A 24,831-nucleotide genomic window follows, 5' to 3' on the forward strand; every position below is an offset into this window, starting at 1 on the left:
TGTTGGATTTCAGTTTGAAACCATCACCAAATTGGAAAAAAAGATTTTAACTCCTTAAACTTGATATCCAAAGAGTTTCCTTTACCTTAAACATATATATTTTTTTAAAGATTTGACTCAGTGAGAGCTACTATGGGTTACACCCAAGCAGAATAAATCAGAAATTTAGCCCTAACCCTTTCTGGATCTACAGTTCTGGATGGCAAATATACCCGTTTATTTTGGCGGTGTTTTCAGTGCTATATTGCCAGAGATAACATCGCTCTTCGCTGAAACCCTGCAATTTGCCAAATTACTCGCAAGAAGAAGTCAATAGGCAAAATTCCACATCCTCCACGCTTTCCTTCCTGAGATGTGGAGGAGATGAGAGCCTTAGAGATGATGGGAAAAAAACTTTAAACGTGTCCCACCACAACCCCTCTCTCTCAGTCTCTCTGTCTCTCATTCCTGTCTTAAACATTTCATTTATTCCAGCTCAGCGTCCCCTTAAAACAGAACAGGACAGGCAGAAATGCATGTGACACACACAATACGGGCTTGCAGCTTTCTTCGCCACCTCAGTGCCGTCTCAAAAGAAGCAGTCATACTGCGTTAATGACCGGTGCCGAGCTATTACAGAGGCAGAACATCCGCATTCCTGTGTCAGTGTCCATTTTGTCAAGAATAAAACACAAACAAGAACTGAGCAGTCAAAATGGGACCCGGACCGAAACTGTGTTTGTAAGACAGGGACAGAAATGAGCGTTACATGTGGAAAAGCAGCTTATGCAAATGATGTTTAGTAATAACAGCATTCAAGCAGCATTAGTGGGAGAAAGAAAACGAATGATGCTAATTGCAAGAGAGCATGCAGGCAGGCAAATGAGTAGGTGGATGCGCTGCATGCTGCCATTCAGAAACCAAGCACGGTAGGCCTACTGGGGAAGAGACTTTAGAGGCAATGATAATGACACGTACAGTAAATGTGCATCCAGCTTTCGAACGTTTCAGGAACTACAGCTCAGCAGACAGAGCTGAACTGAAATTAACATTCCAGATTCAGAGGTTTCCTGAGACTGAGAGAGAGTCTAATGGTGTTGGCCCCGAGGAGCCCTCAGTTAAACACACACGGCACACAAACACACACACGCTCACTACACTTTCAGATTCGTTAATGATGCATTTCTGTCACATCTGCAATCTGGAACAAATACTGCGAAACATTCTGCTGTGTTATACGGAATACAAGCTTTACAGTAGAATACTGTCAGCTGTTTGGCTGCCATTATGCTGATCTGACTGTAAAATATAACTCAATATATTATATATGGCTCTGTGTAAACTGTAGCAGTATCTGAAAAAGACGAGGATGTCTTTTTCAACTTGTCACATTTTGAGAATAAAGTTGAAATTTGAGGAAAAACGTTGTACTTGTGAGAGTAAAATCCACCTTTATGCTTTCTAAAGAATAAAGTGAAGTCAGCTTCAGTTTGCAAAATGCAGACGCTAAAACCAGTGAAGTCAGTGTTACGTGGCTGCGGTTTATTGGACTAATCTATGTGTTGTGGCAACGCCTTCATCCCAGATGCCTCACCTACCTAAACTCTACACCTTCACGGCTAAACAACTTGAACAAGTGTCCTATTGTGCATTATGATGCAACCTAGCCTCCCTGTACTACACAAAGATTTAAACATCGATGAGGCCACTCAGGCCACTAATGTCCTGGAAAAGGAGCAGTTTGCTTGTTAATAAAAGCAGTTTTAAAGTATAAAATATGATGAACCCACCAGCACAAGGCTTTTTATAAAGGAATGTCATCTTTATTCCGTAATTAGATATTACTCTGAAATTGGTACTTCAACTTTATTTTGAATATATTAACTTTAATCCCTTACTCAATTATTTTACTTCTAATATTTCCCACGTTTTCCCCTATTATACCTTTGTAATCCTACTTAATTCAGCTCTATTGTCAAAAAGCAATTTCTAGTATTTTTACAGCAAATTCCTGACTAACTAATTTAATTAAATGTATATTTTCCATGTAATTTTGTTATGTATGGACAATGTAAAACGTTACATAATACAACCTGGTCAAATCAAATTTACTTGCTTTGATATCCAATCCAACTATACCAAGCACATTTTCCTTAATGAGTTTTTAAATAAATTAAACTTTGATGTTTTTCAGGCGCGTTTAATAAAAGTTATGACTTCGTGTTTATTGAGGGTGCAGAATCATGTTTTTGATTGTGGAAGTTACCACTACAGCTTACATAAAAGTCTACATTTTCAGATGTACTGATGAGAGTTTCCATTACATGATGCTTCACGTTTTCCGTGTTTTTGAAAGCGGGCACTGTGCACATTAACAGTTAAGAGAGCCTGTTCTCGAGTAAGACAAGAGGCGTAAGCGACTCAGCTGCAGACTTGCAGTTCCATCAGAATTTCCCGGAGCTTTTAAATATATGGGACTGGATAGAAAGGTTCAGTGTACAATGATACGTCCAAATTAGATTAATTCATTTGTCATTTTTGTTAATTTACTTGCCATCCTTCAAGGAGTCCTTTGTTTAACATAGATTTGAGTAAATGATGCTGCCCTGTGAGATCAAAAATGAGAGGAATTACTCAAACTATTGAGAAGCAACAAAAACTGGACCAGTTGCAGTATTATGATAATAAACTAACGAAGCCTGTTCCCTCTTACATTTAAGTTTGTTACCTCTTCTTCTTCTCCTCCCTATGTGTCTCCATAAACGTCTGACTAAGCTGCACTTACTCTTATGCTTTTACGTTTCACTCTGTCTCTTCTTCTGCGGAACATATTATTACCTAATAGAACAGAAGAAATTTGAAATGTACTTGAAACACAACAAGAAGATGGACATCGGTGTTTTCTTGATTGGAATGAAGTAGATAATCTATGTTGCCACTGTGCCTCGGCAGCTCCCTGACAGAATATATGGATGGAATAAATATTGTCTCTTTATGCAATGTGTGTGTGTACCATATGCCTACAGCAACAAAGTAATGGAAGCAAATGATTGGCAAAATCATGATTGACAACAGAGAGAGAAAAACAAGAGGCCCTCTGACTGACAATACGAGAGTGGAGTGGATGTAAAGTGTGGAAGTAATGCAGAGCAGCGACCGCAGATAAGGGATGAAGTGGGTCGAGCACGTCGCCACACCTGGCCCTCGTCTGAAGAGCAGGTTAGCTGCACAGAACAACAAAGGCTCTCAGATTCAAACATCCCCGAATGCCCACTTGTAGTTTATGCAGCCACTGCGGTATTGTGTTTGTGTCTGCTTCTGTGGTGCTCTGTGATCACTGTAAAATACGAGACAAGGAAAAGAAAACCGTAGCGTTCCCTGCTTTTGAACACCGCAAACATTTAGGTCTGGTGCAGCACTTACGCTCCTTTATTGTTTTTAATGCCAAGTAAAATCAATCAATCAATCAATCAATCAATCAATCTTTATTTATAAAGCACTTTTCATACAAAAAGAAAATGTAGCACAAAGTGCTTTACATGGTTAAAAGCAGCCCCCCCTCCCCTCCACACACACACACACACACACACACGCACACACTTAAAAAGTAAAATTGGACTGGGTACGCATGAAATGAAATGAGGACGTGCATAAAGCTTCAAAAGAAATTGGCCGCAGTATCTGCCTCACTGGTTTTGCTTCATTATCCTTAAAAAAAATACACCAACTATGTTAAATTGGTGTCATATTTTAAACTCAAATATTCTCAGTTGTACCCTTACCACAAAAACAATGGGATAATTGTGATGAAGTGCAATGCTTTTTACTCGCACTTACATTTTAATTAGTATACTGATTGGCCTGATGAGGACAGTATTTGGAAGTTTTATTATTTTGGTGAAAAAAAGCAGTGAAAGCGTGCCTGTATGATTTTTAAAGATCATTATGCTCCTATTCCATCCTGACTGTTGCTGATATTATTCCTGGCTATGGCCTGTGTTAACTTTTATGATATTAAGCATTTTGTGGTGATTTTTGGGGCAATCATGGCTCAGGAGTTGGGAGTTCGCCTTGTAATCGGAAGGTTGCTGGTTCAAGCCCCGGCTCAGACAGTCTCGGTCGTTGTGTCCTTGGGCAAGACATTTCACCTACCGCCTACTGGTGTTGGCCAGAAGGGCCGATGGCGCGATATGGCAGCCTCGCTTCTGTCAGTCTGCCCCAGTGTGTGAATAGGTGGATGACTGGGTGTGTAAAGCGCTTTGGGGGACTAGTAAAAGCGCTATACAAATACAGGCCATTTACCATCTATATAGTTGAACTTGAGACCTTGAATGAACTTCCCTGGTGTAGACCATTGGACGGACATTTTTGCGGTAATACAGAGAAGCTTTTTTGACTGGTTACTGAAGTTAATGAGAAAGTTCAATAAGGAAGGATTACAATCAGCCTGCTTTCCTGGGTGTTCGGTCGTTGGTCTATTATTTACACCACTTCCACTTTCCCATGCTGTCAAACTCAGTGTTGACACCAATGCTGACACTAGTCGAATCATCTTTTTATCCACCTTCTTCGAACCAATCAGCCACCACTCCACGTGCTTTAAATCTCACAGCTCAACAGTTTTCACGCTCTCGTCCGCTCAGCCCACTTCCTCCCACCGTGGTCACTCAGATCTGTCCTAATTTCTATCACCAGGATTATGTTCTGCTGTGTGGAGTGGATGTAAAGTGTGTAATCGCCAAATAGATTAATTGAATTCTGTATCTCAATAATCGTGTTCGGTTCTTCTTGAACTGGTGTCTCAGTATATAAGGCAGAAAGAAGATTATTACCATATTACCAGGTTTAACTTGATATTATGAAATGTTTATTTACACACCCAGCAGGCATGGAGCAACATTTGTCATGTTTTTGTGCTCAGTTATGTTCAAAATCCACTTGTTAACTTTGTCTGCCTACCATTTGGTGCTGGTACTGGGTTTTTTTGTGGCCCTTTCCACTGAAATCAGCTACCTGCTGCCACTACAAACAATGCTGGGCTGTAAGACTAAAACAGTGCGCTGAGTTATTGTCAGCTCTTCATTACAAGTGACCTACTTTCCCAAATATTGCATAGTGCCAAAAAAATTGATCATGGCATGCAAAGTCATCTAAAAATGTGCAGAGGACTTCTTTATTTCTTTTCTTTTTACTGGCCCTTTTTTTGCTTTCTGTGGTAGATTACCACTTTTATTAGAACTCGCACACATGCACACACAAATAAAGCACGAACATAAACAGACGCACACGCAAATTGTAAAAGCTTCCTCGGAGGTGAAATCATAAACTACGAAAACAAGCTTCTCTTTGATAAGCTAATACCTGTGTGCCAGCTTCATTCATTCACACACATGGCTTTGCATGTGTTGGCCCTCACTCTCTCCATCTCTCTCTGTCTCTCTTTGACCCAGAAGCATTTCTTCTGCCCATCGAGACTTTCACAGAAGCTAAAAAAAGACACACTTTTCCCATCTCCTATGGAGGAAAGAGAAAAGTAAAGATATGGGAAGCAATGCAGCCGGCCCAGAGTGTCATTATAATAGATAATTTAAAAGCCTTGTGAAAAAAGAAAGAGTGCCTTCCTCTGCTATGAACCTAAATATGCATGTGTGCATTGAACATGGCATATTCAATCAAAAGAGATGCTCGTGATGAGAGCACCACTTGTCTTCTCTTCATATACCGACGCAAAACATGGAACAGGAAGTCAGAAAGGCGTCTAAGGGCAATGACAGGAAACAATTGCTCTAATCACACCAGCAAATCTTAAAGTGTGTGCAAGAGAATTGGATTCGGCAAACAGTCACTGACAGATTTTATCTAATGCAACAGCAGTGTTTTATTCACAACTTAAAGACAACTTAAAGTTTAAAGTTTAAGCATTTTTCTTGGTGACAACTTGTAATAGAGGGCACCTGATGGTTAGTGATCATACCACATGAGTTCAAATGCCATCAACAGTTTGTCCCAAATTCATTTGCAAGTCAATCAGAGCTTTACTTCATATCATTCTCCTGCTACTTGTCCCCTTTTTCTTTAGGTTTCTACATACTGCTAAGTTATGAAGGGAAAATGTCCAAATCTCATGACAAGACCAACAGAAGTATAGAATGTGTCTTAAATATTTTTAACTTCCCTCCCTTGTAAAGTGGTTCTCAGCACCAGAACAAACAGTGTCTATGGAAATCCACTAACACAGTGTTTCAATTCACCATGTTGAAGCAGCTGGGGTCTAAAGCAATGATAGGTGAGGCTTTGGCTACACAAATAAAAGTTATATTAGATTGATATGTGTACGATAAACAGCATTATTATAATTATATTTGCCCGACAGAAAAAAAAGTATGCTATTGCACCTTATCGGCTTCAGTTGAGACTGATGCAACACTTGAACATCAATGGTAATAAAGAGGAAGTGATTCTGTCTAAACACACTACTCTGTAATGAAAACCACAATCTAGTTAAGAGGAACAGTTTACTGATGTCAGCAAATATAACGGAACACACAAGACCATTTTTAAACTTCAGCTGCTGACATGACACGTGTGAGGTAAGCACTGAAATGCACCTTCAGTCCTCCTTTAAAACATGTTTCATGCACAGAGCTTTGATTCCAGATAAAATGTGCGTTGCAGAGTTTGTGACAAGAGCGTGCAACACACAAAGAGCCAATGGCTGTTAACTGCAAAAGGATTTTCACGTGCAATTAACCCATTTAACATCCAGTGTTGAATTGGTTCGTACATTTTTGTAAGTGTGGAACAATGACGGTTTTATTCTGTGAGAACTACCTTTTGATATGAGTGAACATACAAAAATGAAGGAAGTCACTGTACTGTATTGTTTTTTCTAGGCTTATGAGTTTGATTTGCATTCATTCAGGATTCAGCTACAAAGTCATCCTCAGCAGTCTAATCATCATCATCATCAGTAAGGACTCTGCAGGCTTCCTTAGCCAGCCATTTAGCCATTTAAGTAACTTAACAGTACATGTAAAATATTAAATTTAATGTGGATATGTTTTTCCATATGTATCAAAATACATATTAACAGTACTGTGCATATGGCTGATATAGTCTACAATAGAGAAGTGCCAAAAACCTCTTCCTTCTCTGAAATGAAGAGTGAAAGATGCTGCAGGAATAAACTGAAAATTAGCATTAAATACGCTGTGACTTTTATTGACAACTGTGAATGTTCCTTGAGGATGATTTCATGGTGTAATGTGACACTATAAGTGTGTGAGACAACTCTACTTGCCCTTTTCCAGTGACTAAGCCACCACCAGAAATGACAGGGACAGTAAGGAAGAGAAGAAATATGGAAAAGAAAGGACTGGGTGAATATCCGAGGAGGATGTGTAATAATAAAAGGGATTGATTGTTATAAAGAAGGTGGATTCAGTATGATCTTCATGTATAATCACATTTGAATATAAGAAATGACTGCTACTGCCTTAAAATAAAGACAAATATGACAAAGCATGGACACGGAGGGTATGGACTTGAGGCATTGTTTGCAGCTTTTTTGGCAACAGAAATGCCAATTATTCATTGTTGGAGAACATTTCTATTCAGTGCTATTGGTATGTGGTCTAATTCTTCTCAGTTGCCTTGGCGACATGCACATCAGGAGAACAAGGCAGCATCTCGCAGCCTTCCAAAGGCAGGCTCTAAATTGTTCAATAAAAGGTAAAAGAAATTTAAAATACCCACACACCTGCCAACAAGGAGGAACTCTCCATAAACCCCGAGCCGCCTCATGGCCATCAGCAGACCTCGGACAGTCATGCCCTCGCAGAAACACACCACCACACGAGCTTTGGGTAGTCGCTCCCGTAATTTCCTCAAAAGGCGGTCGTAATGTTTCTCCCCTGCGTTACTGTAGATCTTGTCCGAGTGAGCAATGCACAAGCCTTCTTGAGAGGCCAGCTCCTTGAAAGCCTCCATGCCACTCTCCCCATAGTTTCCTGCAGGTGACGCAACAAAAGAGACAGTGAGAATAGCGAAATTTTAAATGGCGTCCCATAAAATGTATCTTCAGTGTCTTGTAATCCCATTTCTTAATGATGGGTCCATTTTCAGTCATTGAGAGCTTAAAAGATGAAGCTTTCATCTGTGATTGGGATGCCATCCACATCTTGGTGTTTTGCATTACATGCCTTTTTATATGCAATAACACACTGGCATCATTAAATATGAGTAATTGCTTTTAACCACACATCTCTAATTATTGTGCTGATGGACAACAAGTGTTTAAAGCACCCCACCCCCCACCCCTCCCACCAGTTGTTCACTGTAACAAGCCCTGACCGAGTTGAAGCTCTGATCCACTGATAATGAGTGTGAGAGTTGGCCGGCTAGTGATTGCAATCAAAGCCAAGAGGGGTGAAGATCGTTGTCCTTGCTTAACAGCATGCTATCCCAATCAAGAGCCCGGCAAAGCTGTTGAGCCTAAATCTTCTATTTTCATGTGAACTACTTTTCTTGACTAATGTGTCAAGAGCTGGATTTCGGATGAAGCCAACGGATCTTTAGCAAGATACCTGGATTTTACAGACAAGTCAATCAGCTGTGCATGCAGGAACACAAACTTGCATTTGATTGTGCTTGTTATCAAAAGGGAATTAAAAGCACCTTTAAATAAAAATGTGTAAACATTGGGCCGTGTGATTGGCTTCACTGCCCCCACCCCCCTCCCTCCCAAACATGGGTGATGGAGAAAAAGTATTCTCTCTGTGCATGGCATGGCTTTACAGAGCGAGGAAGACAGCAGCTGACACAGGCATCACACTAAAGCATTTATTCTGACACAATGTGGCCATGTGTGGGTTTTCCGATAGCCCTTTGATGATATTTTCAATTGCCTCGTTTCATTCTTCCACTGGTAAATGGAAATAATGATATCCAATTATTTTTACTCTTTCCATCTCAGCCGTGAGACAGGTGGGTGGTGGTGCATTAGTTGACAGGCCTTTTGACAATGACCACCAAAAACCCACTCGGAGCATTGCAACCAGACGGATGATAATCGGGACAGGTAATTTATGCAATTTCACAGCCCTAGCTGTTGCTACTGGCAACAAGCTGCAATTATAACTTGAATAAGGTGGCAGGGAGTAGGAACCCGTGGGCTTAAGACAGTCGTGACCACAGTTTCAGAGATAAATAAAGATAGCTCAAAACAAATTAGTGGATTTACACTGGACTTCTCAAAGGTCGAGTAAGGTCGCCATATGGCAAAATATATTAAATCTGAATAGACTAAAAAAATAGAATGCCTACAGTTAATTAAATCTTAAAAGTTTATATTGTGCAAAAGTATATTACTGTAATAATAACTGTACGCAATGAAATTCACCCTCCCCTGACTGTGCTCTCATCACTCTTAAATTATGACTTCAGTCCCACAGGATCCTGCTGTAGGTATATTGAAGGTCAGACAGCTGACGCCACCTAGATGTACCTCCAGGTACTACACCTCCCTAGCTCCCTATCTTCATCTATCTGATAGCAACCTGTGTCAAAGCCCATCTGCAACACCTGACTATAATAGGACTTTCCAAAGATGTTTTACACTCCCCATGAGTATGCAGTTCCTCAGGGGGGGATCCTGGGTAATGTAGCCTGTCACTCATAATTTGGGCACACAGTCGATGACTGTGTGTTCACCAAGACTTTAATGAAAACCCATGGACATAATTCATGTCACAGTAATTACTTTGTCTTCCCAACCTGTCTCTCCTTTTTACCTCCCGTCTCCGCCATAATGCACTGGCAAGACTTCTTGAGACAAAAGTGAGCCCCGCTGTGTGAGACATGATATTCATCTTAATTTATATGCACTGAGAGGAATTTTAAGAACTAACGTCATTTTTCAGTCCAGTCTCACCCTTCACACTTAACAGTTTAAAAATTTCCACAAGAACACCTACATTTTTAATGTTAATAAAGGGCCTGCTAGATTTCTAACTTGTAATGATGACTTTAATAACACTGATGAGAAAGTCCAGCTTTGGATCCCAATACTGTAACATCATGCCAATATGAAGAAAAAAGAACATCAGACGACCCAATGTGTAGTCACCTTACACAGTTGCGCATGTTTGTTTGTTTGTTTTTTGCGAGCAAGGCACCCATAACTGTGTTTTAGTGTATATAAGATGTTTTGCTGTACATGAGGCCAATACAACCCTCCAAACTAATGAGGGTCTACACTTAATACAGAGATGTGGATGCATTTGCCAAAAAAGCTAGAGACTGACAGGAAGGTGCAATGTGATATTCAAAGAGAAGTAAAATAGTAATCAAATGTCTTAGACCAGCTACCTTGAATTTAAAAAAATAATAAAGTGAAGCTATTTTTATATATAAATATAAAAATATATGTAGTAGCCCTTCACACTTGGACAATCAAACACCCAGGATTGGCACAACATCTTATATAAAAGCTGGACATGTGTCACTGTCAAGCTCCAAACTCTGTGATCAATTACAGCATTGCTGTGATGTTTCACTATGTTGTCTACTAATAGACTGCAAGACTATGGGTGAATTATTCTACTGTTGTGGTGGTGTTAGAGACGAGCAGTAATGGGCTCTCACCCTCAGTGTGCACTGCAGACACATAGGTCCAGTTGTAATGCTTGACAATGTCCAGCATGGCCCGAGCCTGAAGGGTGTCTGAAGGAACGACCCTCAGGAAGTACTTGAACAAAGTCTTGTCACTCAGGTCGATGCTGGTGGCAGAGTAGGCAATCTGGGGGATGTTGAAAAGCTGCAACAGGTTTTGCACCTGAATAGCTACAGAGCTGGATCCAGGTCCGATCACACCAGCGATAGGTTTCTTGGAAGGTGGTGGCTGGTTGGATGGGGTACCGTCAATGCACCATTTGGACCCGTCCTTATCATCCCGGATGGAGATGAGGGAGTCCCGGATGAACTCGATGCTCTGCTCCAGGGCGACAGACGAGTGCCAGCAGGAGTCCCGGATCTCACAGCCAAGACTGATGTTGGGGAGCAGGTTGGGATCGGCGTTAATTCGGTCCAAAGTGTGGAACATGGCCTCGACCCTCTGTATGCCGTACTGCTCGCGCACGTCCCCGCACTTCCGCTCGGCCACCTTCTCAGCAGACGGCTGGTGGTGGACGGAGAAGAGCGCGCCGATGATCACGTCTCCGTCCATGCGAGCCACGGAGCGGGAAACAGCACGTGGGACCACCGACCGCTCATAGATGCTGCTGCTGTGGGAGAGCACGAGAACCCGAAAGAGACACGCGGGGAGACACAGGAGAGCTAAGAGACCCATCTTTACGCATGCCATGTTGCGCCACATCGCGTGAGCCGTGCCAACTGTGCAGGCATATCATCTGCTGTCTGCCAGTACTTCCACGCTTATCCCATCCATGACCTGCGAGCACGACACCTGGGAGGCATCCACGCACACCTGATAAGAAACAAGACAAACTGCTGTGACGTGCAAGCTAGGAGAAACGAGGACAGATGTGCCAAACGTTTATGTATAAAGAGTTGACTAAGCACGCATGCTCCTTTACATCAACGCCCTGCTTCACATTCCTACAGCTGGCAGCCCTCCTTATCCCGCTATTATCAACCACCAGACGCGAGATGCCATTGAGCAAGGCATTCAAAACGGACACCCAGCTGGTCTATGGCCAACAGTGGTTCAACAGTACTACTGTCTGGTCTGCCAAGCCTCTACGTCTATTTAACACGTGCGGAGACAGTCCGTTACTTCAAAACCTCTCAGACAATACGGTGTTTTCATTGCAAATGATCGCTTGCTATTTTGTGCGGATGCTGGCTCAGCCATCCACAAGATCAGGCAGGCTGCCGATTTCAGGACCGTGGACAGCGCGCTTTCCAAACACGGTACAAGGACGTCTTTGGGACTACTGGCTGCACTCGTCATCCCCTCACAGACGCATTCTTCACGATTTGACTCATCAATAGAAACTATTATACGAATCGACATCTATGTGAGTTTAATACGAGGAAGCCTACAAGATAGACGATATACATATAAACATATTATTATGCTATCGTGCAGCCTAAGGTACCTCTAGGTTTAAATGAATAATAATACTAATACTAATACTAATAATAATAATAATAATAATAATAATAATAATAATAATAATAATAATAATAAACAAAGCTGTTACCTTTATAATAGGAAGCAAGACATGACATGTTCTTATTGTCACCTTTAATCAGTCCATGTTTCCCATCCTGCTACAAACACCATGCACATTCAAACATTTTTTTTTTCCTGGTGTGTTAAAACTTACCTGAATCCTTGAGACATGTCGCGTGCCTTCATCCGTCTTCTGTAGCGCGTGGTCTTCGGCGGTATTAGACTTGAGTCTCTCTCTTCCCCCTCTCTCTCTTTCTCTCCGTCTCTCTCTCTCTCTCGTATTTCTTGCTTGCTCTCTCGACTCCAAACATGAAAATGAACATCCCCTCTGCAAGTGTCACCCCTTCCCCCTCCCCCCCTCCCCGTGTCTAAGCCCATATATCTTGCAATGTTTTATGAGAGATAAGAATACAAGCATATGAGCAAAATCTGTATTTAAACATAACGCACAAAAAAATGCATCTTCTGAGCATTTTGTGACGTCAGGTGAGCAGGGCACTGAAAAAATCTATTCTGTAGTTGTTCATGTGTGCGTGGATGTTTATGTTGGATACAGGCTTTTGTATTTCATTATTTCAATTGACTTGTATTTTGTCACTTGTTTTATTTTGAAAGGGAGAAAGAACATCAGATTAGTGTGAAGTCTGGCGTTACACACCATTTTGAGTCATTTGACAGCTGAAGAGAGTTTTAGGACGTTGAGCTGAGAAGTACAAACAACAAACAGAGAGGAGCCTGCTTCTCATATCTCCACTCACTTGAGTTTACTTGAGGCCTCTGGCTCCAGCACGAAAAATAAGCCCTGGATGTTTTTAGCACGGAGTAAAGTCTGTTGCGCCACCTAGCGTTCGGTTGAAGGAGCTCGATGACTTATCAGTCATTAGGTCAACAAAACCGGCCACGGATCTCAGCTTTTCGACCCTTAAGCAGATTCAAAGAGCTTCCATTAGGACAAAGGAGCTTGCAAAGAAAAGCGTCTGGACTTCTTTAAGTTACTTGAAGACGTTTCACCTCTCATCCGAGAGGCTTCTTCAGTTCTAAGGTCAAATGGTGGGGAGTCCCAGATATAAACCTGGTGGGAGTGTCCCCCCACAGAGGGACAAAAGGACCCCCTGATGATCCTCTAATCGCCTGAGCCAAGGTGTGGAACTGGGTGTGGGTCCCAATCAGCCAGAGTTTCGGGTGAGTTCATTGTGAAACCTGGCCCCACCTTATCATGCGAATTCCTGAGGTCAGATGGCCCAGGGTGTGAGTGGGCGTTAAGGCGTCTGGGAAGGGATCTCAAAACTGGATTATAGATTCCATTAGGACGTAAGATCATTTTTTTATTTTTAAATAATTATTCCCTGTGAGTTATGATTAAAGAGAGGAATCTGAAATAATTTCGCTTAAATCTGGCGAAATTGCGAGTGAATTTAGTAATTGTTTCATCTTTACCCATCCATTATCATAAGCAAAGGTTTCCCTCCCGAGAGGCATGTATTCTCAACTAGTGGGCCCTTGTCGTGACTCACGCCAGGCGGTATGAATCAAAAATAAACTTATACAAAGGCGTCACTACTGCCATTCCTGGTGCCCGGGGCTCCGGGAGCGAGCATCTGATATTGAACCTGAATAGAAGTGACATGTTTAAGAAGGAGACACTGCTGGATACTGCGGCCAGCTGTGGGCGGGGACTTCAGCCTGAGTGGGTGGACCGGAAGGTTTTGTAGCAACCACTTAAGAGTGATATTATTTAGATTATGCAATATTAGTGAAAACAGATAAGAAAAAAAAAACCTTAAATTTATTTTATAAACTGGGTATTGTATGTTTGATGTCCATTTAGATCAGGGGTGTCATACATAAGGCCAAAATCGGCAAGGCCAAGACAGGACAGCTTAAGAAAATGTGAACTTTTCATTGTATTTTCATAAGTTTTACAGCTTTTCAAATTATACCCTTTCCCTTTAGTTGGATTCATACCACATATATACTTCGCTTCTTACACTGAGTCCAAAAAAAGGACATTTTCTGTGAAAATGAAAACTTTATATTTTATAATTATAAGACAGTCTAGGAAAAATATTTGCTTGAACCTTTTCTGTAATTTTACACATTTATCATGTTTTTTATGGGTCCGGCCCACTTAAGATTAAAGTCACCTTTGATGCAAAATGAGTTTGACATTCCTGATTTAGAGTTTGCATTGTTTCCACCTTCTGCTATTAATACAGTGGTTGCTTGTGCTTGCAAAAAGAGACGTTACAAAAAAATAGATAAATCACCCACAAAACACTCTTACCTAGCTATTTTACGTCTTCAAAACCTTACTGTCATCAATCAACGTTTTGAAAAGTCTTATGTTACTAGTCCTTATTTTGTTCCGCTTGCAGCAATGTCTGCCCTTCTCATCCACAGAAGACGATTGATAGCGTCTCTTAAAGACAGAAAATAAGAACTGCTTAATAAGCAACAGTAAAAAGAGTCGTACATGAATATCTGTTTTCTTGTTGAAATATTTTACATTAACCCCCTCGCGAATGTGCACAGATAGACATGGTTTTCAGGTTGGTGGGGGTGGGTGAAGTGAGAATTAAAAATAATCTACACAGAGCAAGAAAGTTTTCACAGTTCTGTGAAAAACTAAGTAGTATAGACTATAACCCTCTATAAAATTAAAATTAAATGGACTCAATTGATCATCAATAAATGTGAGCACTTTTATAAAAGCCAACGTTTTGGCAGTTTGCTGGTCTAGAGCATTAAGGTCCAAAAACCCATGTGCTACATCTCAGAATCTACAAGCGTCAGTTAGTATGTTTAATGTTAAAGGTCACAATTAGAAAAAGACGTGACAAGTGTTGCTTGTTTGGAAGTGAAAAGAAGATCGCAGTACAGCTTAGGTTTGTCAAGTTGCATCTGAACAACCCACAAGACTTCTGGAATAAAATCCTTTGGACAGAAAAGATCAAAGTGGAGATGTTTGGCTTTAATGCACAGAACCGCATTTGGAGAAAATCAGACAAGGCATATCAGCACAAACACCTCAACTCATCCCTTAAGCACGGTGGCAGACTGGCAATGATTTGGGCTTGTTTTGCAGTCAAAGGGCTGGTGCACCTTGCAGTCACTGAGTCAACCATAAACTCCTCTAGAGTCAGATGCGAGGCCATCTGTCCAACAGCTAGATCTTGGCCTAAACTGGATTATGCAACAGGACAATGATCCCAAATACAGCAGTAAATCTGCAACAGAATAGTTAAAAAAAACTAAAGAAACAAGATGTTGCAATAACCCAGTCAAAGTCCAGACCTCAACCTGAGTGGACCTGAATGCATTTTATTTGTTTTATTTAGTTCTTTAAATGAAATGACAGTGAGACTTCGGTTGATATGATGTTGATATGATGTAAAACAGCAATTTTCCCACTGCATGGGTTTGTTTCAGCACCTCGTGACAGGTGTATTCAGTTCTGCTCAGCTTTGATGTGTCCGTGAGTCAGCTCCCCCGGGTCCTGTGGTGCTGTTATGTAGGTGGCCTCGACCTCTAAACGTGGCACGTCCTTCTGTTAACAGCAATAAAGTGAGGCACAGTCCATCTTTTTCCACCTGGGAGGAGGCTTAACAAAAACAACAGTGCAACAGTGACCTCTCCTGTTTGTTAGCAATTACTGCATGTTAGTTGAAAAATGTTTGTAAAGCTGCATTCTCTTGGACATATCAGACCCAAAAGCTTCTGTTTTTAAAGAGGAGCAATTTTCAGTTTAGTAGGTTATTCATTGTCTTACTTTTTCGAAAAAGTTAGAATCACCAGCACATGGGAAAATCAGTAATCTTCTTTCAAATGATCGTTTAAGTCATATTTGTAATGTTTTGTGGACTTAAGGCCAGCAATTTTACTTGGAAGTTATTTTTTTGCATGCAGACATAATAAAACAAACAAATAAAATAAATATACAGTATACATTAAGGAGCTTCCGTCATCAGTTCATACACAGTACATTGTAAGGTATCCAGAAATTGCTGAATAGAAGCAAACAAGGAATACAAGTTATTATTGGAAAAAATCTTTTTTACTGATGGTTTAATCTATATAAAATAATCAGGTTTGTATGATGTAATATGCCAGTTTTGTTAGTTAGACTTGCACTTTATAATGAATTGAAGCTGAACTTAACTTAATTATTGGACCCTCTTGTCCATCCTTATCCACTGGTGTTGGACGAAAGTCCTGTTAATCTTACAGAACCCAACACCATTGGATGGGAGCACGTATAGAATCAGCAGTGGGATGTAACTCAGTATATTCCATCAGGAACTTCACTAAAGTATTGTTTCAGTGTAATTGTATGTTGTTACTTTCTCCTTCTATTTACAATTGTTGTAAATATTGTGCTCCAAACAGTTTCTCTCTCTCTCTCTCTCTTTCTAATCACATTATTAAACACATCATTAAAGTGATATACACACATTACCGAAGTAACATTTGTGTGTTCCTATGATATATGTTTGGCTTCCAAATATATTTTTATAGGTTTTACAAATTTTAATGCTACAATGTCAAAATAACCCATGACATAACAGTACAGTTTTATCCTGTCATAGTTATTATAGATGTCATGATGTATAAGTGGAACTAAACAATGACCATAATGTGTCCTTTTTTAAAAGGTTTAGATTAATTGTTCAGTTAAAAACACCAGTTTTTCAGTATTGTTTGCTTTTTACATCGTTGCAAAACTCCAAGTCTTCGCCTATGTAGGCAACTCCCGTGATTATTCTCAGCTTTTTTTTTTTCTTTTACCCCGTGTAAACAGATGTTCGCTTTGGTCAATAAAGTTTTGAACACAAAAAAAGAGAGCGGCTGAGAGGATATGTAGCTAGCTAGTGGCTATCATTAGCACTTTCTCTATAGCTGTAACTGCAGTTAACAGCTGGGTTTGTTGTAATTTTTTTTAATACTTTTGATCGGACTTTTTGCTGCCAACATTACGATCAGGTAAGAAGTGCCCTGTATGATAGCCCGGGTTTATACCGCTGTTGTTTTGAACCGTTCAACTTCCGAGCTAGCTAGCTGTTGTTAGCTAACAGTATGAGGCTGCCTGCCATTGTTACAAAAACAAGTTGATTTGATAGTGAAGGAGCTGATGACAACAAACAAGCTTGCAGCACTGGACTCGTAATATACTACTGTACACGGTAGCGAAAGCTTCTCGTCTTTTTTTGCTCTTGTTTTAAGTAAACTTAGCGAGGAACATTAATCTAGCCACGCTGTGTTTTTGTGTTACGTTTGTTGTCAGTGAATGCGCTTTATTTGGGTCACACATCTGAAAAGAGATGCTGGTGAAAAAAAAGTAACTAGTATTGTTTTGCTAAAATATTGTGGATGTTAGTCGCGTGTTTGCTTATGTATTTATACATGCTGCAAGGTTTAGAAGTGACGGGGTAGCGTTTAACTTTCAGATGGATTTGTTTGTATTCACTCGTTTGCCTGAAGAGGTTGGAGAAACAGATGCTCTGAGTAACTTGCCACTGGCATCAGGGTTTTTTTTTGTTTTGTTTTGCTTTTAATCTTTTTACACGTGAGATTTAAAAATGGCTGCACCGTAAGTGTCCTTTCTACATGTCCAGCTTCGTTGGATACATTTTAGACGTGTTTTCAACTCTTAAAGATGTCACTAGCTGATCTCCAAGTCCTGGCTACAAAATACCTTTATTTAATGTGTTCTGTTCACAACTTCTGTTAAAGTCTTTAATATAATCTAGAATCATTCATTATGAGCCAACACACTTTTGCATTTTATGCCCGTAGGAAGTTAAACTTTAAGTGCACTATCAAATGCTAGTGCAACAGTGGAATTACACTGGCTATGTAGATTCTTAAAGATTAAGATTTATTTTGCTCCTAAATTTGGTTTAATACAATTTATTTGTTTTGTAAGATTTTTTGGAGCCTTGCCAGTGAATGACATAATAGATACAGCAATGTGTTTATTATACTCAAAACGAGTATGCTGTTTTTCAGTATAAGTTAATTTGTAACATTTATAAACAGAACACACTGCCGACTCAAATCATGCTCAAAATTAGGGAGATATGTTATTCTCCTGTCCAAAATGTGAAAAAGAAAACGTTTCAGCGTCCTGCACTGACCAGGGAATTTTCCTAATAAGGTACTGTATGAGACAGCCTTTTAGGTGTGTCACGTGACTGCAGCTGAGTTTGTTATTCTTTGGGAGAGAGGGCACTGTTTCACAGTTACCATGCAGGCTTCATTCATGGAAAGAAGAAAGCTGCAGGATATTTAGGTTTGCTTTGTCACTACTGATTTTTTTTCCCAGTGCATTCATATGAGGCATGTTATGTTGTATGCAGAAAGGGCAAGTATAATGCGCCACTCTTTCATGAAAGAATTTGTGACAATAAATTAAAAAGGTTCGTACACTTCTTTTGAAATATACTGCAATGAACTACAGTAAAAGTCTCTTTTAAATGCAGCTTCTGCTACCTAGAAATATCATTTCTGTTGTATTACCTACTTTTCTTGTTGCACTTTTAAGAAGCTTTGATGCTTTGCTTACACACTATTTCGTTGAAATAAAGATCTTTAGTTACTGAGGCGTGGCTCTCATGTGTGACATCTACTGGTTTGTTGTAGTTGTAACAACCTTTCAAGACTTGACCAAAACTCTAGGACAGCGTAATACTGATTTTATAGTTTCCTTTATTTTATGTGTACAAGGAAGGGCTCAGATGGCTACTTTTTTTTTTTTTAATCTTTTATCTTTAATATTTCTCATTTAGAAAGAACAGCTGTAGTAAATGCAGATATGCAATGTGCAACATACTTCATGTGGTGCCGAGATGGCCTACATGTCAGTTTTTGTTGTTAGCATGAAGAATTACCTTGCAGGTATATTCCCAGTGACCATTGTGAACTGTCTTTTCAAGATGATGCTATTTATCAATGCAGTGTGATGTTGTAATAATATCACACTGCATTCTGTTGCTTTTTGACTCGAGCTCTGATACTGTATTAAAGCAGTTTGCTCCACATATGTAGAGCAGACTTTGTTGCTTATGTATCGTCGCCCTACACTTACTGCATTTGATCTTTTGGCAGGACTGTGGACTGTCTTCTTCCAGAGTCACTCCCCATCACTCTGGTCTGAAGATGGAAGAGGACCATGTTCACTGTATGTCCTGTTTTAACCAGAGGTGCACGGTCAAAGCTGAAACAGGAGTTTCTTGCGAGCTTATAACATGTCCTTTGGTTTGTGGGGCTGTTTTTCACTCCTGCAAAGTGGATGAACATCAACTTATGTGCCCACTGATGAGGATTCCTTGCCTAAACAGTGGATATGGTTGCCCCGCCACCCTGGTGCGCAACCAGATGTATGCTCACCTGGAAGTGTGTCCAGCTGGACTTGTGTGCTGTACTATGGAGTGGAACAGATGGCCTGTTAGCTGCCTGGATTATACTTCCTATGAAAGCCTGAGCCGTGGTGTGGAAGAGGTGGAGCAGCTGGACATGGCACTTGCCCTTCAGGACCAGCGTACACTGCTGGAGTCCCTCAAGGTGATTGCCATGGCACCTACTGCACAAGGAGAGCCACTTGTCAGTGTTAGTAAAGAGAACAGAGCGACACACTCCACTTTACAAACATGTGCTCCTAAGGCCTCCTCATTTATTCAGTCACCTTCCCCGCTGCCAGCCACTCATCAAGCACAGCCACACCCACCAGGCTCAGCAAAGGAGAAAATTTTCAGTGGAATTAATGGCTTGAATGAGGAGCACTTTGGTAAACTATATGAGGCCACAGTTGAGACTGCAAGAAGCTTAGCTGCTGCTTTAGACTTTGTTAGCAGTGCCAGCTCTGGTGAAACCAGCGCAGAGCGTGTGAACAAAGAAGCTGCTATACAGAAAAGTAGATTGAGCAACAATGGAGACTTTCAGAATGGACTGGAAGACGAAACACCCGCTGCTTCAGATAGTTTGCATAAAAGCGGCATTAAGGAGGAAAGTGTTTGTTCAAGCTGTTTGAGTGGAAATGGGTCTCTAAACGAAACAGACGTAATGATTGTGAATACAGCCAATGGACCATTTTTAGGGGCACCTGAGGCTTGTCTTGAGACGGCCTGTCCCATTGAGGTTCAAGATAACTTGCATGCTGATGACTCTCAAGAATTACTTGCCCATCAAATGGCACCTCCACTCCATGTCAGAAAGCCTGTGGCACAGAGGGCTGGTCATATCGTTCTAGAAGATAGAGGGCTCTTTCTTTCAGAAAACCATGGGGTCAAGAGGAACTACCAGACCTTTAGGGGCCCAAGCCAATCTTCATTTTCTAATGGTCAGATGGGTATCACTCCAGGCAGGTCATTGTCTAGGTTCCAACCCGTAATGGAGGACAAGGCAGTGGATACTTCAGAGCTAGAGCAGGATGATGACCCCATGGGTCTAGGAGAGATCGATCTGATCACAGCAGCCCTGCTGTTCTGTTTAGAGGAGTCTAGAGAGTGCAGAAGGATCTCTGATACAGTCTATATTGATGGTTACCGTGTTAACTTTGGCACACAGACTTTCACCTTTCCTGCTGCAATCTTAGTAACTAACACCAGAGTGGGTGACATGGCCTCTGCTTCTGCCTGCGACCATGCTGCCCCACAGATCTCCTACCCCAGCCCTTTCCGTACCCTCCGCTTAGGTCTCGTCCTGGAAGCTCTGGAGGTCGAGGCAGTCCCCCATAACCGTTACCTCCCCCCTAACCCCCGCTACCAGCATATGTTCCCCTTTGTCTGTGGTCAGTCATTCCGCCGGGACCAGTTTTCATCCCATTTCACAAATGTCCACGGTGACATTCACGCTGGTCTCAATGGTTGGATGGAGCAACGCTGCCCCCTGGCATATTATGGCTGCACGTTTTCCCAAAGAAGATTTTACCCATCTGTCCAGGGGGCAAAGGTGATTCATGACAGGCACCTCAAATCCTTTGGAGTCCAGCCTTGCCCTAAAGCAAAACTTCCAGGTGACTCCCAGTCAGACCAGTTTAGTGGGCTTCCTATTGAGATACTGTGGCACATAGCTGGATTCCTGGACAGTTTCAGCTTGTGCCAGCTGTCATTGGTATCAAGGACTATGAGGGAAGTGTGTGCCAGCCTCCTTCAGACCAGGGGTGTAGTGGACCTGCAGTGGGAGCGAAGACAAAGCCCTGGTCCTCATGGCACTGTGTCATGGCAGACGAAAAATAAAGTAAGCAGAAATCCAGTGTACTGTACTGTATACTGGTGTTTAACTATTTCTCTAAAATAGTTATTAAAATTTCTTGTTAGCACCAATGTATATAGCTATCGTACTACCTATATTAAATGCAAAGTAATATATAAAAGGCCAGATTTTAAAGATAATAAATCAAAAACTACTTCTTTTATTTACTACCCCAGGTTTGGCGATTCAGCACTGCCTTCAGCCCGGTGTTATCGTGGGGCTTCACTGATGTCCCCAGCATGTCGAACCACCTTAAGAAGTGCCACTTCAACACTGTGGAGCACAAGACCGAGCCTGTACCCCTTCCCGCCATGTGCACCGCACGGGATGGACACTCACTCCGTCGCGTCCTACGCCATGTTAACATCTGAGCAAACACAACCGACCAGTCAAAGCTGCATGAGATTCACTGCCGTAATCTGTGAATGCTGCAACTAAAAAAAAAAATAAAAAAATCTCTTCCTGCATCACACTAGATTATGAAGAAGCCTTAATGAAAACACTTCACTTGCCAGGTTTGTTGTGTGTGTGTTTGAGGTCCCTGTGGAGAGAGAGAAATAAAACAAACATTTCACTTCGTGGATATGATCTGAAAATGCGCACTTACTCTGATAAGATGAACTATATTTTCTTGAGTACAGATATGCACAGTGGATTTATATTATTCTATGTGATATGATATCTATATTAACAGGAATTTTAATGTTTTCACACTCTTGCCTTTCAGTAGTAGCCATGGGGAAAAGCAGATTGTTGTTTTTGTTTGTTTGCATAATTTCTGTCTGTCAGAAGGTATGCCAGCACTTTATATAATATTTGCTATTACCTCTTCAGTGACCCTAAATGATATAGCTCTGATCTCTTCAAGTGTCAGCCAAGTGCAAACTTGTTGTCTGGGTGTGTAGGATGTCCGAATGTGAGTGTAAACAGATGGATAACACAGAAATGCATGTGCTTTAATACAGTTTAATAAAGTCTTTACAATTTTTGTAAAGTTATTTCATATTTTGGAGGGTTTGTTTCATTTATTTATTTCTACTACTGTAACTAGGCTAGTATAGTGAAATCACAGTTAAATTATTAAAATTGCATAGCTGTCTTTCTAAAACTAGTATTTCAGAAACTGTTGATCTACTGGTATTTCCTGCAGAACCATCTCTTGAGTTTAAAGAGAATGGTCTTCAAAATATCAAGTGAGCATCAGTTCCCTGGACATGTGTTTGCCATGTGTTCCCTAAACACATGGCAAATTTTGAAACAGATGAACTATAGTATCAGATGACGCCACCGGGTGTTACTCCAGTCAGGTACAAACTGAAAACTGAGAAAATTTGCAGAGGCTCACCAAAATTGGACATTATAATATTTGAAAAACGTCTCACGAGTCTCCATTTCTGCTGCAATACATGTCTGTAAACATGAAAGCATGATTTACCCTGACTTGTATCAACAACTCAGACCATTGCTAGTGGTGTGATAGTGTGTGGGACAGTTTCTTGGGACACTTTGGGCCTCTTGGTACTGATTGAGCATTATTTAAATAGTGTACTCATTTTCCGATGGCTGCTTCCGGCAGGATAACGCTAATGTCGCAAAGCCGATTTCGTCCCAACCTGGTGTCTTGAACGTGAAAATGAAGTCGTTGTACTCAAATGTCCTTCACAGTCACCAGACCTCAACCCAGTAGAGCACCTTTGGCATGTGGTGGAACAGGAGGTTTCTTCCTGGCTGTGCTGCCAATAAATCTGCAGCAGTTTGCAGATTTTTTGGCCATTATTGCAATCTATGAAAAAACAGTGCATTTAAAAACTACAGCTACATCTATTATTGTCATCAACTCTAGAATAACATTTACGGTATAATTTAGATTAACCTCAGCTAAATTAATTATAAAACATTTTCATCACTTCTTTTTCTAGTCAAATATCAGCATTAAAATATTCATAAATAAATACAACAGTATTTATATTCTCCTGGTGAAAATACAGGAAAACTGTGGTATTTACTCAGTGATAAAAATCATCTACATTTTATAATTGTGTGAAAATATTTCTATTGCGTCAAGTACTAGATTTAGCATCAGCATTATATTTTACATTTGCATTTAGATTATTCTTAATTCAAAAAGCACATCTACCACTAATGTGTTTGATTATTAATTATATTTAACTAATGATTATTGTCTTTTGGATCTGACAGGATCAAACGGTTCATGAAAAACATGTTTCCTCAGTGTCTATACAGCTGCTCATCCTACCTACTTGCAGGTATGGGGAAAAAGTCTGACTAAAATGAGCTACAGCTCCATCTGTTGGCCAGATAACATCATTGCAAAGTCTGGACTCAATCCCCAACTTCTACTACAGAGATGTAATATACTAAATGCTGCTTCCTTATTCACAAGAGGTTGTCACAGTGAGTAGCTTTACATGTTTAATTTAGCAGGTTTTTTTTTTTTTTTGCCTGATATACTTCCTAATGCAACCCCAAAAGGATTAGTTTCTCCTCCCGGGATCATATAGTGAAACATTATTAGCAAGTGAAGATTAAATTAACAGAATAAGCAGAACAAGCCAACCAATCATCTAGCTGGTCCAGCCAGCACCCCACAACCAGGCTCCACCATCAGCCCACAGCCAGGCTCCACCATCAGCTAGCTGGTCCAGCCAGCAGGCCACAACCAGGCTCTACCATCAGCCAGCAGGCCACAACTAGGCTCCACCATCAGCCAGCAGGCCACAACCAGGCTCCACCATCAGCCAGCAGGCCACACAGCCAGGCTCTACCATCAGCCAACAGCCCACAACCAGGTGCCACCATCAACTAGCTGGTCCAAGCCAGCAGGCCACAACCAGGCTCCACCATCACCTAGCAGGCCACAACCAGGCTCTACCACAGGTCTACCAGGTCTATCCGTCAGTCAGCATGTTATCCTCAGTAGCCTTTTTTCCTTTATTGCTTTAATTGACAGCTTCTTGTCTATATGAGGTGCAGGAACAGTCTGTGGAGCAAGAGAGTTCTTACTCCTCTCAAAGGGAACAAGGTGGGATTTTACATCTTTTAAAAGCTTCTCTAACGTGATCATCAGAGATCTCATTTCAACTGATTTAACTGATTTATTTATTCCATATCACTGGTTTATTTCCCAATTCTCTCACCCCCCACCCCCACCCCCCAAAAGACATTGGACACTAAGAGAAATCAGTCTGTAATCCTACAAAAAAAAATCTGTGAAAAGAAAATGTTTTATTGTTCTTCTGCTTCTTTTATCTGGAAATGTGCAACCTAATCCCGGTCCAGATTGCAAATGCTTAAGTACTCCTTGTGATTTTAAAACTCGAACAGGTCTTGGTATCACGCATTGAAATGTCAGAAGTCTTCTTCCCAAACTTGATTTGTGAAAATTT

General features: G+C 40.9%; 2 protein-coding genes across 4 annotated transcripts in view; one reads left to right on the top strand and one right to left on the bottom strand.

Moving 5' to 3' along the window:
• The window catches only part of grm1a (glutamate receptor, metabotropic 1a), a 34,782-nt gene extending 22,283 nt beyond the window's left edge, over positions 1 to 12,499 (bottom strand). Inside the window, exons 1-3 of one of the 2 annotated variants that reach the window (XM_085132402.1) lie at positions 12,330 to 12,499; positions 10,624 to 11,464; positions 7,739 to 7,988 (exon numbers count right to left, since the gene is read on the bottom strand). In XM_085132402.1, coding sequence (XP_084988528.1) covers positions 7,739 to 7,988; positions 10,624 to 11,353 — 980 coding nt within the window. In that variant the 5' untranslated portion in view covers positions 11,354 to 11,464; positions 12,330 to 12,499. Of the gene's footprint in view, positions 1 to 7,738; positions 7,989 to 10,623; positions 11,468 to 12,329 lie in introns of those variants that run through there. The other variant, XM_085132403.1, reaches the window with a different exon arrangement.
• Positions 12,500 to 16,987: 4,488 nt separating this feature from the next.
• Positions 16,988 to 22,698, top strand: LOC146501673 (F-box only protein 30-like). 2 transcript variants are annotated; one of them, XM_085132405.1, is made up of 3 exons: positions 16,988 to 17,155; positions 19,280 to 21,409; positions 21,601 to 22,698. In XM_085132405.1, the coding sequence occupies exons 2-3, from the start codon at positions 19,331 to 19,333 to the stop codon at positions 21,793 to 21,795; spliced, it is 2,274 nt and encodes a 757-aa protein (XP_084988531.1). In that variant the 5' UTR covers positions 16,988 to 17,155; positions 19,280 to 19,330; the 3' UTR covers positions 21,796 to 22,698. The 2 variants fall into 2 exon arrangements, with proteins under 2 accessions (XP_084988531.1, XP_084988532.1); XM_085132406.1 differs by lacking the exon at positions 16,988 to 17,155 and adding an exon at positions 17,165 to 17,355.
• Positions 22,699 to 24,831: the final 2,133 nt, after the last annotated feature.

This window comes from Neolamprologus multifasciatus, chromosome 15 (genome assembly GCF_963576455.1).
Source record: "Neolamprologus multifasciatus chromosome 15, fNeoMul1.2, whole genome shotgun sequence".
Taxonomy (NCBI): Eukaryota; Metazoa; Chordata; class Actinopteri; order Cichliformes; family Cichlidae; genus Neolamprologus; species Neolamprologus multifasciatus.

What these genes read in the sequence shown, in the direction of transcription:
- LOC146501673 (XM_085132405.1), top strand. Translation starts at nt 19,331, where the DNA reads ATGGAAGAGGACCATGTTCACTGTATGTCCTGTTTTAACCAGAGGTGC. An exon ending in CATGGCAGACGAAAAATAAA is followed by an intron (nt 21,410 to 21,600) that starts GTAAGCAGAAAT and finishes TTACTACCCCAG; the next exon opens with GTTTGGCGATTCAGCACTGC.